This window comes from Lissotriton helveticus, chromosome 2_1 (genome assembly GCF_964261635.1).
Source record: "Lissotriton helveticus chromosome 2_1, aLisHel1.1, whole genome shotgun sequence".
NCBI lineage: Eukaryota > Metazoa > Chordata > Amphibia > Caudata > Salamandridae > Lissotriton > Lissotriton helveticus.
Window position 1 is genome coordinate 2,060,704,087 of NC_136059.1, and position 17,748 is coordinate 2,060,721,834.

The following is a 17,748-nucleotide window of genomic DNA, read 5'->3' on the forward strand; positions in this document are numbered from 1 at the left end:
AAAAGAAAGGAAGGGATAAAGGAAGGAATACATTAAAGAATGCAGCATCAAATGCAGGGTGGAAGGGGTACTGGAGTGAGGAAATAAATAAGTAATGGATGAAAGAAAGAAGAAATAAGAAAAGAATGAGAAGAGAATAAAGTAAGGGATAGAAGGAGAAAGGAAATCAATGATGTGTGATAGATGAATAGAAAGAAGAAAGGAAAGGAGGAGAAAACACAGAAGCAAGGGTTGGGGATAAGAAAGGAAGAAATTAAAGGGATGGAGGAAGGAGCAGGAAAAAAAGAAAGTACGAAATGAATGGAGGAATAAGGATTAAATGCAGGAAAAGAGTACACCTCTGATTTATTAAATATGCAGTAATTAATTATGTAAAGTTGAGGGGTGACAGGGCTATATCATTATTGGCCTTGGCTAATCAATGCATAGCTGTGCTGCACAAGACACACAATAGCGATTAAGGACACCATATCACTGACTGCAAAGCTTGGGGGCACACCATTTGTGCATGCACTGTGAAAGCACGTGCCATTGTTAATTTTAAGGACTCGTTCTTTCAGAGTGTATGTGAACATGGCGGCCCCCCCACCTCCTCAAGCTTGATGTATGCGCCACCAAAAGAGATTGTTGCATTAGGCGCCAGGAGCGCTAAAGCATGCGCTGCCAACACGTTCACTTAGAAACTCATTAATTCATCCACTCACATTGACTTGAGTATTGAAAAATACATCACAAATTAACTCCATGTGAAGATAGAAACAATGTCATATTTTTTGATTATGGCTTCCTTTTACAATTTGTCCACTTCAGGCTTGTTTGCACAGGTCTTCCTGTAGTGTATCCTAAACATTCTACATTTTAACAAGCTTGCACCAAATTATGTGCACAACATGAATGACTCTTTAGTCCTCAAGAGGCAAAAGTGGTGGAAGAATGAAAAAGTCATATATGACTCTTTCAATTTAGCTCCCAAATGATAAATCTTTTTTCAAAAGAGTTAACCCTTTCCATCTCTTAATAAGCCAATTACATACAGTGTAGTGGGTGTATGGCATTTTACCATAAGTGGATTTAATTAAGGAGACTGACAATGGTGTCTGGACAATGGTTTCTGCTGCATACTATTGCTCATTTTGCTTTTGGACACTTTAATCAACCAGCAAAATAAATCTACAGAGGATTTGATAGCATCAGGCTATCAAACCCAAACTATGTGACTCAAGCGCAGCTTCTGGCAATCATTGGTGGGATTTCACATGCCAATAAATCTGAAGCGCAGGCCCTCAGCATGAAAACATGAGATTAATAATGTGCCTTAATGCCGGATATGTATTTATTTTTTGTGCGGCTCTTGTTGCTTTTACTGTATTGTATTGTAATTGCATTTATATATTGCTTACTACCCCTGACGAGGCATGAAAGTGCTTTTTCGGGGAGAAGCCCGCTACTCTGGAACCCATAAAGGTTTAGTGTTGAGTTAGTATAGTTAAATATTAAAGTAATTTGAGTGGTGGTTAGGTTAGTCTGTTATTTGGATTCCGAAGGATAGCAGAGGAATATTAGAGTGAAACAGGTTAGCATTTACATAGCACTTGTTACCCCTGATGGGGTGTTAAAGCACTTTTTTCGGCGAGTAGCACTCTATTCGGAACCCATAAGGATTAGTAATGAATTAGCATGGTGAAATATGAAAGTAATTTGAGTGGTGGATATTAATCAGTTACTTGGATTGAGAAGGATAGCGGAGGGATAGAAGAGGGAAAAAGTTTGCATTTATATAGCACTGGTTACCCCTGATGGGATGTTCAAGCGGTTTTTGTTTTTTTGGCGAGAAGCTACTCCGGAGTTTTCATCTCGAAAAGGTACGTACATCAACACTCTTTCCTGGGGTGCCACAAAGAGTTTAGTCAAATGGAATTCTAAGCCGCATATCAGCATTAGAGGTATGAGCAAGCCTTATCTCTCATGGCCAGTATACAAAAGAGCTATGGTCTTCCAATACACCTGCAACCATTTCCTTTGTCTTGCTAGATTCAACTTTAGACAACTGCAGTTCATTCAATCAAGAATGGGCAACATGCATGGCAACGAAATTGATAGACAAGAAGTATTTCTCAATTTAACCAGAAGAAAACATATTGGTAACCACCACACATGTGGAAAATGTGTCACAGTACAGGAGAGACCTTTCCTGTAATGTGCGCTTGAAAGTGGAGGCAGCGCAGCAAACTGAAATGTAAGGGAAAAAATGGCTCACGATAAACAATACTTGCATAGCCCTACCTCTAACATGGCGCAGGAGTAAGGCATGGGCATTCTTAAATGAGGCCGATAGACCAGAAAGAACTAAAGCGGACATGGGCAACATTCAGAAGTGTCAGAACTGTCACTAGGCCAGATTCAGCTACTCAAAGTGAAAGAAGCCCAGAAAAGCATTCGCCTCAAAATCCCTTAAATTTTAAACTTATTGGAAATGTACTTTGCTGTCCAAACTGTTCAGAATGTCAGCACAGGGTTCGGAACAGGCCTTCTGTAGTAATAAACCTACCTAGAAGCAATGTTATTGAAACAAGATAAAAAATGTTGTGATTAGCTGCAGGAAGCTAGAATAGCCATTAATTTTGAAAGCAGAATGGCTTTGCATGCATTTTGCTCTTTCTCCTGTCTTTGAATAGGACTGAATTACTATGTTTGCTTAATTGTTAAAAAAGAATGTTAACAATAATGTATACAAAAACACACAGGAAAGGGCTTCCTGGCACACCCTCTTCTGCCACAGTGCACTCAGACTGGAGATGCAGGAAAATCTTAGGTCTCACTTAAGACAACTGTGCACAACAAAGCACCAGGATCTTCAGCAAAACTGGGAAGAATAGCTTTTTAGGACGTGCAGCATTCATTCTAGGAGATATTACAATGTTCCACACTGAAGTTTACGCGTGAACCTATCAGAGTTCAGATAAATAGGTTATCTGCTTCAAAGAGCTCTTTCTGCGAGTAGTTGTCTCATGTTACTGAGCAGGACGCGATTCAGGATGGTTGACAAATCTTGCACCCAAGTTTCATCGCAAGAAGCGCCAACAATGATTTTGGTCAGGTCATTTTGGAAAGCTCTTCTCTAATGCTGATTTATCACTTTTCTGTTCTTTGCTGTATTTGGGTGTCAAACTGGTGCACAGGTGAAACCTTTTCCCAGACAGCGTCAACGTGCAAAAATGACAAAATAATTAGGTAATACTCTCCCTTCCCCGGCCCTCACAGGTGAGTTGCCAGCCACGCTTTACAACCATGGTTGACTGATACTGATACAAATGCCAAACACACTTGGGCAAACCGTGAGGTGCACCAAGTACACGTCCATGTGCACGAATGTATTCATAAACTGACACTTTAAAAACTTTCACTTACAAGAAGCGACTCAAAGCATGTGTAACCGAAGCAAACAATCTATTTTAAAACATTACACTGCTAAACTACTGAGAAGGCCCAAACGACTAGATTACACTAAGCAGGAAATAAGCGGCCCAACTAAATCGCAATGAGGCTGTCAGGGAAAAATATCAGGAATGCATGTAACATAAGGAACTTCACACCCGGTTTCACAAAATAACAATTTATTCACGGGATTCTGAGAAGTCTGATAGCGACTGCACCATGTTACCTCTCTACTTATGAAACAAGTAAATGTATCCAATCTATGAAACTCATACCTGCTGCTTTGATCGTGGGCACTCGTTTAAATTAACTTCTGCTGTAAGTTTTACGTTATTGTAAAACATTTGACTTGCATTACAGTACTGCACAATTCCAGCCTGCCTCGCCCCACTTCAGCCAAATGCCCACCCTCGGCAGTTCCCCAATGGAAATGTAAACATGTTTTTGTGGAAAGCAGGCATGATCTGCTGACGTGACATCACTAACGTGATGAACGTGATGAACGTCATGATGTCGATCTTTTACCATGCCTGGACCGGGGTGGGCCTCCGTAAGAGGACATACCAGGCAGCAAAAGAGGAAGAAGAGCAGAAATTAATTTTTAATAATTACCGGGTCCTCTGCTTGAGGAGAAAGATCGCATAGACCCGGCCCGGTGATTTAAGTGCCGGTGCTGAGCACCGGAAAACACCGGCACAAATTAAGCACTGCGTGTCTCATAAAGTGACTTGTAACACGGTGAACAGTTGACTTAGACTGTTTTTTACTGAAAACTAAGGGCCTTATTTAAAGTTTGGCAGATTGGTTACTCAACTAAAATAGGGCAGATGCGAAACCTAAACATGAGGGGTGAAGTATTTGAATTAGTCTCAGCCACTGTTAATTACTTGGGCTGCATCCCACTGCATCATTATTTTTCATACCATGCCACCTTAGTTTCGACCCAGCAATATGCAAATCATTTGTGCTCTAATATGATCAGCTCAGCCCGAACTTCCAGGTCAGGTCACCTCTGCACAGGAATGCCAGCAACCCATGACCGGTTTCACCCTGATCGGGGCTCTTCAGTCAGGTGTGCACAGGACCCATGTGTGGGCATATCTGTCACACTTAGGGCGTCGCACTGAGGAACAGAAAAAAGTAATGGATGGAATACCAGAATTAATCTCAGCCACTGGTAATTACTCAGTGCGGCATCCCAGTCCATCATTATTTTGTACACCATGCCACCTCAGATTGGACCCGGTCATATCAAAATCAGTCTTGACCCTGCTTCAATAGGAACAGATTAGCAAGAACTGCTAGGCCACATCCTTCTTGAACTAGAACACAAGCAAACCATGATCCATTTTGGCCGAATTAGGACTCTTCAGTGGGGTTCAGCTTGGTTCCATGGCACACTAAGCATGGGACTCACATATGGGCATACTGGTTGCACTTAGGGCGTCGCTACTGAGTTATACAAAAAAGTAACAAGTGGAGTACTTTAATTAATCTCATTTGTGCTGCATGGCAGTCCTTCATTATTTTGCAGACCGTGCCACCTTAGTCTGACCCAGCCACATGAAAATCAGTCTTGAATCTGCTCCAATAATGTGCTACTAGAACCAAGCTGCACCCAACTGACAAGTTCCAATCACAAAGAAAAGAGTTTTGGGTTGCTTGTACTCCAGTACAGAGAAGACCAGGCTTGGCAGTTCAGGCTGGACTGTTCCTATTGAAGCAGGATCAAAACTAATATAGCTGAGTCTAATCTGAGGTGACATTGTGGCAAAGATATGATGGACAGGGATGCTGCCCGAGTAATTACCAGTGGCTATTAATTCAAGCATTCTACCAATCACTTGCTTGTATACTTCAAGTACAATTGTCAAGCATTCCAAAAATGTATTTCTACCAGAATTGGAACTTCCTACTAATGCTGCAACCCACACATATGGTTCTCTGGGGTGAGCTCTGTTAAGTAATCTGGTGTAAAAGAAAATACTCATTGATTCGAAGGAGACAGAGGTCTGTGCATTTATATCGTCAGGGTACATGGATATGAAGTTAAGTAAAGTAAGCATGTACTTGCCTATATGTACTTATCTTATCGATTTATTGCCCACTATCGTATGGCAGGGCAGCATTTTCAAAACAATGTTCTGGTGGAACACCTGTAAGAAATTAGGAGCATCCAGAATAATACACCAGCCCAGGTCTCCTTTGAGTCAGTGAGGTATTTTTTTACACCAGGGTTTTTGAATGAGACAAGAGCTGTTGAAGAGCTGTTGAATAAGCACCGTGTACATGAGTGCTAATACTGATTGGGCCCGGGAAGAACCTATCTCTCCCAGTCTCATAAATGCAAAATAGATGTAGATTTAAGAATATTAAATCTATGCTGACCCTTATGCATATACCTTCTCAATATTTTAGTCCTTAATATTTTGCTCAGAACTTTACTTAAGGAGGATATTTTGAAGATTATATGATACATAAATCTCTCATTGAAACCATCCTTCCCGGGTTTCTAAAAGAAGGATGATTGAGCATGCACACTATTGTTTGTTAGCTGCATAATCAGCAGAATATAGATCACAGATTGCCCATATAAACTGCAAACAAATGCAATTTATGATAGTAATTAATATTTCCAAGTAATGTAATTTTAATTGTACAATGCCACATATCAAACACCTTGCTGTATAAATTCATGTATGTTTTGGCACTGTCGAACTTGCCCATTTTGTTGTTGAGCATTGTAAATAGGAGGAATGCTTCTTTTACGGCATGGTAAACATGTTGTACTTAGAGTGCACAGCATATTTCTACTGGTTTGCAAAAGTTAGTATAACCTGGCTCCACTCTCTGAGGTGCTCAGTCTGTGCCACGTCAGTCTGCAGCCTCAGTTCTTGGTCCCAACGAAAGATGTTATGTTTCATAAACTCAGGGATGCTATTTTAACAGTTCTGGTGATCTCATTGGGGTAAAGGCTTGTAATGATCAGCTAATGGATTCCCTGCATAAATCTTCTGTTACGAGCTAACCGGTCTATGTAATAAGGAAAGACACACTGTCTCTCAGCAATAAATGCCACTAATTGGTTGAGATTAAATCTTACATTTACAGTCCGTCACCCTTATGTATTGTAGTCTTAATGCAGCATTATTTTATTTTCACTCTTGTTTTGTTTGTAGCAAAGGATGGTGACTACTGGAGATTGCTAGCACCTGGAAACTATAAGGTGACCGCCTCCGCGCCAGGATACCTTGCAGTGACAAAGAAGGTGGCCGTTCCAGTCAGCCCTGCAGTAAAGGTAAATTACGTCCTATTGATGGGTTGTCAGCCCTTGATGCCTTTTTAGTTCATAATATGTTACCTAAAGAGTTGTTAAACAAAACCTACACGGAAGACTGCTTCTCGAGAGACAGCTCCTCGAGGTCAACTATTCACTGTCCACAGTATTTCAAGACCCCAGATGTCGATGTTGTGAAACTGGGGAAGTGTATTACCCTGTCACGTGAGGAGCATGGCGGAGTGCTTTACCCTGTGATGTGTGAAAGTGGGGAAAAGCAGTGACCCCTTGAGACGGGAAACACAGGGACGTGTAGTGCCCAATGGTGTTATGGCTGATGACCACAACTTCGATTTAATTGTGCTCTGGGATCATTCTTCACCTGTTTATAATTGTTAATACTTAGGGGGTCATTAGAATGGTAGGCGGAATCCTATCAGGAAACGGGACTGCCCGCCATCAGGGCGGGTGTCCCCTGGGGTGACTAGGATGCGACCGCCACAGTGGCGGGCGCATCCTGCATTCCTGTTATTGTGGTGGGCGGTGCACTCAGCACCACCCGCCACAATGCCAGGAAGGCATGTTGTGCATGGAACTGCAGGGGGGTGCCATAGGTACCCCCCCATGTGCACCCACCACACCCCAGATTCCCTGGGGGCCCGCAACGGGCCCCCGTAGTCTTTTCCTGCATTCCTTTACGTGGCGGCAATGCCGCAAAGGAAAGGCATGTTACCGCACACATGTTAATATGGCTGGCGGTGTCTAACAGACACCTCCACCATATTAAACCCTTTTCCGCCCGGTCAACGAGTTGACCGGTCGGAAAAGCGGCGGACGGTCTTTCCGTCTGCTGTGGTCCCCCCGCCATAGTAATATGGTGGGGGGAAATGGGTGGCGGGCGGGGTCGGATCACGGGCGGATCGCCACTGCCATGTGGGCGGTGGCGATCCGCCTATGAACCTAATGGGCCCCTTATGTTCGCGTTAAAAACAATTGCAATTTCTGAGGAGCAATTATGACACAAATTGACTCCCATCGTCTGTGGTGGAGGATTAAGGATGACGGCAGGGTGTGTGGCATTCACAAATATTTGTTTTCTGTGCAGTAATGTTTCAGTAGGTTAGGATGCATTCCATGGGATTCCATTGGTGAGAGAAGTATTGACGAGGACCTACTATGGCGAAACAAATAAAAGCAAAATAGCTGTCATAATGTTGAACAATAAAAGGTCCAAATGACAGCTGGTAGGTTTAAGGTGTGATTGAGGTAAGCTCTGCAGCGCTGGTGGGGTAAAAGCGCCCCAAGTGTTTTTAGTTTGGGTACAGAGTAATCCGTCTCAGGCCGAGGTGAGATTTCATTTTCTCCGAAAGACTGTGTCTGTGTGGAAGGATAGAAATTCACATCCTTTGTCACTTGAGGGACTAGGCACTGAGATTTGGCGAGGGGAGACATATTTGACTGTATGTAGTAGAAAAGGCATTTAGCTGGATTAAGGGAAGTGCCGATCAGCACTTGAGAAATGTGGCTTTGGTTGCAGTGGTGGAATGTTTATAGCTTCTTCTCAGGGCTTCAGTTCCGTGTGAAGCAGTGGGAGCTCGGAAGCGTGCCAAGCATTCTCCTGGAGATAAACATAGCTGAGGTTCTTCAAGCAAGAATTGGTGCTTGACCCCAGACAAATAACACCATCCCCTCCCCCCTTCAGACAACAACTATAACATGCATGCTGAAACTTTTCAAACCTGGCATTTCCATTTGGTGATATTGCGAGATCTTGGCAAACCTACAATCAAAACCTTACTTCTGCAAATTTCAGAACAACATTGAAAAGGACTGAAGACTATCTTAAGTACTATATTGAACGAAATGCACTTTCGAGGTGTCAAATGCTTCCCGTAACTTCTTTTATGTTATGGAAGTTATGTGGTTGCTCCTTTGTAAAGATGAGGGGCCTCATTTATGAAAAGTGACGCATCGCTGCGTGAAAACAGTGATGCGTCACTTTTCATTGCACACTCCTTGCGTCATATTTATAATATGACGCATCATGTCCCAAGGAGTTACAGATACGTCAGTATTTCTGACGTATCTGTAGGCACAAAAGTGACGCATTGCTGGAGTGTGTCACAAAAGTGACGCAACTCCAGCAATGTGTACTTTCACATGGGCAAGTCCCATGTTGTTAGTGCCTGCGTCGGTCTTACGCCTGCCATGAAGCAGGTGTAAGATTTTGACGCATTAGCGGCCAAGAAATGGCGCAGTGAAATCTTATAGATTTCCCTGCGTCACTTCCATGACCCTTTCTTTCGTCAAAACTCCCCCCTTGCATACATTATACCTTGCGCAGGTATAATGTGGCGCAGGGGTTTACAAAGTGACGCATCTACCTAGATGCGTCACTTTGTAAATATGGCGCAACAAGGCGCATTTTTTATGCCACTGGTGCTTCGCACCGGCGGTGTAAAAGTGACGCACAGCCTCATAAATGAGGCCCGAGGTGTGCAGCAAGAAAGTGCAAAACTGGGTAGTTGATTTGATACACAAGAGTCCACGTCCGTATCTGCCCACCAGCAGGAGATCTCTAACTATGCTAATCAGCTGTGAGGAACTCCTGATGACGTTATAGACTCGAACGTGGAACTAAGCACAAATTAATACAGAATTTAAATAGTACAAATGTCACACGCACACACATGGAAATTTCAGTAAATCAACTCGCGTGCAAGCGCGAGTACAAACAGGCAAAGTCACCATCACAACGTCATGCTCGCGTGTGAGCATGAGTACGAACAAATGAAGTTATCGTTACAACAGCCTTAAATTCCATTCTGCTCTGTGGAAATTACATTAAGAGTTTTGTCTTTCTCTCAATTTTCTCTGCCAGGAACATTCAAAGTGCCGCCTTTCTCCAGGTATAGCAGCTGACGTGGCTTGCACTATCAGTATGAAAAAGTATCAATTATTTCATAGTGCCAAGAGATACTTAATGCCACGGGATAGTGTGCCTATGTTAAAATCGTATCAAGTTTTCTATTTAGGCGCATCTTCCCGATACTGGGACATCACCTGTGCTACTTCTTTGGCCTCCTAGCAGACCGGTGTCCACCTTAAAGTAAAGTTAATAGAGCCATACATTTATAATAAAATGCCTTTCTGAGTCCTGGTATGATTTTGATGTGAATCAACGGGATTTCCTAAATTTTTTAATTGTGAAATGTCAAATACATTTAGGACTTTAAAAGTCATGCATCCCATATGCTAGACCATTTTTACTGTTTGTGCTTTCCAAGGCTTTTCCTTAGAATTCGAATTGTTAAGGCTTAGAGGCTGCGTAGGAGTGAGAAGAGTTAGTGCCCAATTATGGGTCTCAAAGCAAATGAAAAAGTCATTCTGTGGTAGCTGGGCAACAGGGTGGCTGTCTGAGTGCATGAGGTCATCTGGTATGCCATAATCAGGTGTCGGAATGTGTTATGGTTTGAGGGATCAGAGACAGTTACCCCAGGGAGACTGATGGAAGGATCGGATCACCTTTGGTACAAAAGCAACGAGGTTTTGGTAACCCTGCAACCTCTGGGCATATTTACCAGGAATTGGCATAGGGCAGCGCTGCAAATCATTTTGCTGTGCTGCCCTATGCCAATTCGAAAGAAGGACAGGAATGCACCATATTTACAAGATACGGTTCATTCCTGTCCTGGTGTTCCCTTGAGTGTATTTTGAAGCGGTGGGAACTTCAATTTGAATGTGCATCGGTGTGCTCTAACAGCGGCACACACACTAGAACACTAACCTGTGATGGTGTCTGTTTTGTTTGAGACAACATGAGAGAAGCTCCGATTGAGCATGTCTTAGCGTGCTCCTATAGTGTCATGCACAATAGAATGCCAACCTGCAGTGGTGTTGGTATTTGCTGGGTGGAGTCGGGAATGTCAAAATGAGCATCTTCCAGCGTGTTCTCAGTGATACGCACTCTAGACCACAACAACAGTCTCTTCCAGTATATTCTGCTGTGACGCATACACACTTACTACTTCTGTGGTGCTGCATGAATATGGAGGGTGATCTTCACAGTGATATGCACACTGAAAATTTGTTGGTGCGTGTCTCTGTGGAGTTGCAGTGCAACGCACACTTCTAGCAGTGATTTGTGCTGGCCATTTCTTCTTCACTACAGTGATATGCACACTGAAACGTACTAGTGCATGTCTCTGCTCGTTGCGTTGCATTGATACATTTGCACACTTATACTACTTTCAGCGTTGATGAGGGTGCTTCTTTGCCCCTCCGTTGGCAGTGATACTTGCACTGGAGCTTTTGATGCTTGGTCCTGCTATTTTCATTTGCAGTGATTAACACACAATACCTATTATCTATTGTTACGGTTACTATTTGCTGTGATATGTTCTCTAAACCTCACTGTAATTTGTATGTTTACTCTACTTGGTCCATGATACAGTGGTGGATCTCAGTGTAATTTGCATGCTTACTATTCTTTGACCATCATACGGTGCTGTACTTATTTGAAATCAGAACGTACTTTTGTGGGCTACCTCTGGGGCAAACATTTGTTTGTTAAATTGCACTCTTTTCTAGTATTATAGAAATGCAGAATATCCCTCCACCTTGTTTCTTTCTCATGAGCACTGGTACTCCATCCCTGAAGTGGCAAAAGTTTAAAAAAGGTTTTTGAGAGATATGCAAAGTTGTGTACTGCTTTTATGAGCGCCAAGAGGAAAACGTCTCTCCTTTCCCACTGTTTGGGTTCACAGGGTCAGGAGATTTTTGACCACCTCCAGGAACTCTCGCAATCTGTTTTAGATTACTTGAATCAGTATGAGTTGTGTATCAAGAAATTAGATAATTGTTTTCTGCCAAAATTGAGCACGATTCTAGAACTCCACAATTTGCAAGAAGATTTTGAAAAGGGGAGAGTCTATAGAATGCTATGTCACTCAATTGCGAAGGCTTGCTGCATCTTGCAAATTTGCAGGTATGGTAGACGAACACATATGGGGTGTGGGACTCAAAGAGTTAGAGATGAACTGTGGTTAAAGGATGAACCCACTCTGGATGAAGTGTTAGCAGTTGCAAAACATGTGGAGCACTCCATGGAGTGTGCTGGGATAATTAGGAAAGAGAAAGTAAAAGAACATAGTATTTGTGTTGGGAAGGAAACAATTACGAAAAGCAATGTGAAACTTGAAGATTGTAGTAGTACATGCAAACCCACTGTACACAGATGTTAGAGATGTGAAAAAACTGGCCATCTAGCCAACGGTAAAACATACCCAGCGTTTACAGCAGCTTGTGTGAAGTGTAAGAAAAAGGGGCAATTGATGCAGCATGCAAAATGAGGGCATTTAAACCTAAGGTCTATGAGGTGTGTGTGGAAGATGATCAAGAGGGTGGCGACACAGATTTTGAGTGTGGGCAAGTTGTACTTCAAGTAATTAGTGAAGAAAAAACTAAACCCAGTCCTGTGGATGCAGTTTTGGTGGAAGGTGAATCTGCTAATGTTTTATTTTATTCAGGAGCAAAAATTACCATAATTTCCTATATATTTTATCGTAACAAATTGCTGACTATGCTCACTTTATATAAACCTGATATCAGGCCTTGTGCTTATGGGGGGAGACCATAAAATTATATGGATATTTTGTTGGGCAGATTTAATACAAACAACATTTTGTTACAGGAAAGATATATGTGTCTAAGAGAGGGGATAGTATCATCAGCTGGATGCAGCAAGATGATGTAGGTGTTTTGTTAAATCCTGGCAGTTTCTCACCTTTTTGTTTGTAGGAGAACCCTATAGTGTTGATGCAATGGCTGAGGTCAAATTGTTGGAACAACTTAAGGATGATTTCCCTGATGTTTTTAGGAAGGAGCAAGGATGTTTGAGAAATTATAAACATGAGATTCGTCTAGTTGCTTGAGCAAAACCTGTTTGTTTAAAGTGAGAGATGTGCCCATAGCTGTCAGAGAGGAGATGTGTGATGAAATCAGAAAACTAAACAAGAGTGGTAATATAGAAGACTCTCAGGGAACTGAGTGGCTTGACCCTGTGGTGGCAGCCAGAAAGACCAATGGAAGCTTGCGCTTGTGCGTTGACTTGAGGCACCTAATCATGTGTGTAATTGTGGACAAGTATCCCCTTCCAAATATCACGGAACTGTTGTTGCTGGGTAGGGTCAATGCGTTTAGTAGCATAGACCTCATCTTAGCTTACCATCGGAATGAGTTGAAGGAGTCCTCTAGAGATTTTACAGCATTCATAATGCCCATTGGAACTTTTAGATTTGTCAGACTGCCATTTGGGTGGGTCTCGGCAGCCTCAGTGTTTCAATGTGTGATGGAGAGAGTTTTACAGGAAGCTAAAGGGGTTTGGTAGGGACTCTGAAGAACATGATGCTCACTTAAGAGATGTCTTGAGTAGATTAACTGACTGGAACATCATGATAAAACTAGAGAAACGTGAATTTTGGTACTAGGACTATCAATTATTTGGGCCATGCCATCTCTGGTGAGGGTGTGTTTCCCAAAGTGGAGTTAGTGGACACTATTCTACACATGAGCTTGCCTTCATCATGTTAGGAGTTGATTACATTTGTGAAAATGAGTGAGTACTATCTCATATTTGTTAAGAATTTTTCTGATTTAATTGTCAACATGAGGAGTTGGCTAAGGAAGGGTGTTGAGTTCACCTGGGATGACATCTTTGAGAAGGAGTTTCTGGTGTTGAAGAAGCAACTCAGTGCAGCTCCTAAAATTAAACATTTTGACCACAAAAATAAATCTGAAATAACAATGGATGCCAGTCTCAAAGGGCTGGGGGCTGTTCTGTAACAATCGAGGAAGGATTGCATGAATACCATTATGTTAATTTCATGTGGCTTAAAGGACCTGGAGTCTAGGTTCTCTGTTATTGAGAGTAAGGCTCTGGCTCTGTACTGGGTGGTGCAGAAACTGAAAAAGTTTTTGTGGGGTCATACTTTGTTATAAGGACAGATCACAAGCTGCTGTGTAAGGTTTTTCAAAAAGAAAGGTGAGGCTTTGTTATCAGGCAGAATAACAAAGTGGGTCATTGCTCTACAGGAACATCATTTTGAAAATTAATATTTGCCAGGTGTAAGAAATACTATAGCTGACACACTTTCCTGGTTGGTTCCTCCTGTATGCAGTGATGAACCTTGTGTGGATGAGATGTTGTATGAGGATAATTCATTTTTGTGTGCAGTTGATTGCGGTATCAATTCAGAGGAAAAATGGCATGAGGAGTTGAGAACAGATAACATTCTTTACGAAGTGTGAAACTTAGTGCAGAAGGAGTGGAGAAGTAAAAAACAAGGGTCTGAAGGTTGTCAAGCTTATTGGTGCACGAAAGATAAATTGTGTACTAGTAGATATTTGCTGTTTAGAGGGACTAGGCTTATCCCCCCTAACAGTCTTAAGGAAGAGTTGATTCATCTTACTCATGAGTTACATCAAGGTATATCACATAGTAAAGAGAGGCTGTGATGTTCATATTGATTGCTGGGTATGGTATGGCAGGTTGAGAGAGTGGTGCATGATTGTTAACTATATGCACTTAGTGAAAAGTCTAAACAAACTAGAGTGCAGTCTATGGTTGTCAGGGAACGATGCAATGGACCATGGAAGGAGAGGGCAGTGGATATTTTAGATCCATGGTGAAGGTCAACAGATGTTTATCATAGTGGTACTGGACATGTTTTCAAGATAGTCAGAGGTTTGCTTGACAAGTGCTATAGAGAGCAAGCATGTTATCAATGTATTGAAGGAACTCATGGTGAGGAAAGGGTTTCTGACACCTTGCTTATGGACAATGGGTGCAACTAACCTTCAAGGAAATTGAATAATTTCTCAGTAACAGGGGAATAAAGCATAAGTAGTGTGTGTTATACGACCCAGAAACAAATGGAATGGTTGAGAGGTTAAACAGGGTGTTCAATGAAACCATCAAGGAGCCAAGACAGCTATTTGAATTGGAAACAAGAAGGATTGAAATGTATAGAGTTACCACACATTGCACAACAGGGAAAACACCTTTCGCACTGTTTCGAGGTAGGCTTCCCAATACCTCTGTGAAACCCGCCTGGGTCAACAGTTTCGAGTCTGAATTGGAAAAGAGTGTAGGTGGTGATGCATGGCATCAGAGAGAAGAGGATATCGTGAAGGCTGTGAAGAAGATGGAGGTGCAAGTTGCTGACTTTGTTATGATCAAACGTCCTGGACAGAGGAGTGTTGGTCCTAAATGTACAAAAGCTATTTAAGTTATCATGTTTTTAGATCTCTCCTGAGCCAGCGTGCATGCGTTTTTCTGGGAGGCTTTTAGGAATGGCTTTAAACTTTGAACACAAGCTTGTGTGCTTTTTTTTATCACCCGCTATTGGCCTTTGCATGCGTCTTTCTAAGAAAGACAGCACGCAATTGGCCCATGGCGGGTGCATGTCTCACCTTCTGTGTCCTCTGGCCTAGGGTGCTCGGAAACAAGCAGCAGCGCGGCCGTGTGCCATCTGTTTTTAATTATCAGCGGCGACGCGCAGTGTGACAGATGGAGGGCAGGCTGCATTTCAGGATCAGTTTACCATATGGAGCAATTGTCCCTGCAATTCTGACATCCCAGACACCATGGACCCGGGCTTAGCTGTGCAACAGCATCCCCCACTCTGCCTCATTCCGCCTCACTCTGCCGCACTGTTTCTTACGGTGTTTCATTTCACCTTATTGTGCCCCAGGCTCTGTACACCCACTGACCTGCTCTGGCTTTTAGCAAGGCCCTTCGAGGAGCTGACGGTAGCTCCTGCTCACCGCTAAACTGGTTTGTTTACGGCGATGATTCTGCATCACATTGCCTCACTGTTCCTAACGGTGTCTCATTCTACCTTATTCAAATTATTTCAGTCTGTAGCACGGGCCTGTCCCCAGGGGTTGCTAGGCGCTTCATGCTGAACATGGAAGTATTCATTAAGGGGCGCCTAGTTACCTGGCTCAACCTTGTGACGCATAATATGATTCTAGCAAGGGTTACTGGTCGGAGAACCAGTGGGTTATTACATGTTCAAGTAGGATCATTGTGTGAAAGGCAGAAACACTGGGAATCTACCCGAAATCGATTAGAGCAGCGGAAGACTGTTTACTTGTGTCTACACACAGGGCAGTGTTACGCATGGCAAAAAAACTGAACATAAAAGTCTATTTGTGCAGCGAGCATTCACCCCCGAAACGCGACTTGGCGCTATGGGGAGAGGATGTGTCCTAAGGGCCAGAGCTGCCGACTATAGAATTGGGGATCCAAGTTCGAATCTCGGCGTCGGCTCAACATTCGGTGATTCTGCCCAAAATCACTTAATCTCTCGGTGCCTACCAAACACAAACATGTCCTTGTGAAGTGTAACTAATGTTCATGTAAAGCACCCATACCATACGTCGGGTCGAGTTCGCACTGTATAAAACTGCAAAAAAAGAAAACAAAAACAGAGGTAATGAATGTTTACTGCTTGCAGACTCCGGGTACTCTGAATCGACATCTGAAGAATGAAAGGGTGATGTCATCCGACAGGTTTAAACCTGCGATTATAAAGTTGAACACACATCCTCGCAGGGACTGCATTAGCCCACTAATATACCTGCAGGGGTGGGTGGTTGGTTTACATGGGAAACCACATTTTTTGGGGGAGTAAGAATATGATATATCTGTTGCTCATGGGAACAATTGAGTCAACACGACCGTGATGAGGAGCACCACTCCCTGGTGGGCTCCTGTTTGCTTTCACGCTTGACGTCTCTAGGTGTGATTTTTAGAGTGGTACACAATGGGCCAATGACATAACTGGCCGAGTCACCCACAACGGGCGATCACGACAAATGTGCCCATGTGCATATCTCACACCTCTTCTCTTTTCCCTGCAACCCCCTTTTCACTCTTTCCTGCGTATACTTTCTTGCATCTTCCTCATTCCACCAATCTCCTCACACACAGTTTGTCAGACGGTTTTGTAATGGCTGAAATTTAAGGGTTACCACTGTATTGTACACTTGTTCAGCGCCAGGATGCTTCTTTCGGAGCGACAGTTAGCGCTTTAGAAATACCCCATACAAATACAAATACAAATACACTCACAATGCACCCACTCACAGAACTCTGCATGCTTCTTTGACTTTCACCCTGTCAATTCCTTGACAGCTGTGTACCTCCATCACATACTTTTGCACATAATTGCAACTACAATTGGCACAGCTGCCCACTGCTCTGTGCAATCTGCAGAGAGGCCAAGCATTGAATGAGTATGTAATCCAAACCCAGGGTAACCAGGCGACCTGGATTTACTAGTACAGTCCGAGTTTTCGATCATTTTTCCTTGCTGAATCCAAATGTGCCAAATACTGTGCTGGTTTTCAGAAAGGGACAACTGCACAAACTTTTATGTGTTCTACTGCAGAATTAGGTACCAGTCTTTTCATAAACCAATCTAATTAGGACTTACAATAGTCTGTGCAAAAGTTGTATTTAACTTATTTCCCTTACTGCCTCCATATCTGTATTTTCTACATTGATACGCAGTTATTAAATCATTCTGTGCCCATTGATCGATGTGAAATTGTAGTCCTACTTCTATTTTTGTGAAATGTCCTGGTTTTGGGTTTTGAAAATGTGGTCACCCTATCTGACTCCTTTATGTCCCACTGACAAGCACTGTGAGAAATGTGCTTGCATTCTATCTGAACTCCATAGATCTCAACTGTGGCCCGCTCACAACCTAAACTCACACAGCTACGTAGGAGTGACTCTTAACACAACAGAAACATACCAAAGCAAATATGGACAGGGGAAAAAACAGAAGTATAACACTTCACATTTACATTTGCTTCGTATTTAGGATGCAGTAAATGTAAACGTGAAGTCTTACACTTCAGTTTTTTTTTACTTACAAGGTCCCAAACGCGAGACCTATTGGCTATGCCAATGCTTGTTTAAAAATGCTGTCAAAACTCGGGATCATCGCATATGGAACCTCTAC

General features: G+C 42.7%; 1 protein-coding gene across 1 annotated transcript in view; it reads left to right on the forward strand.

The window, feature by feature from the left end:
* The window catches only part of CPE (carboxypeptidase E), a 332,480-nt gene that overhangs the window by 270,835 nt on the left and 43,897 nt on the right, over positions 1-17,748 (forward strand). Inside the window, exon 8 of the mRNA XM_078677023.1 lies at positions 6,615-6,733. Coding sequence (XP_078533149.1) covers positions 6,615-6,733 — 119 coding nt within the window. The remainder of the gene's footprint in view (positions 1-6,614; positions 6,734-17,748) is intronic.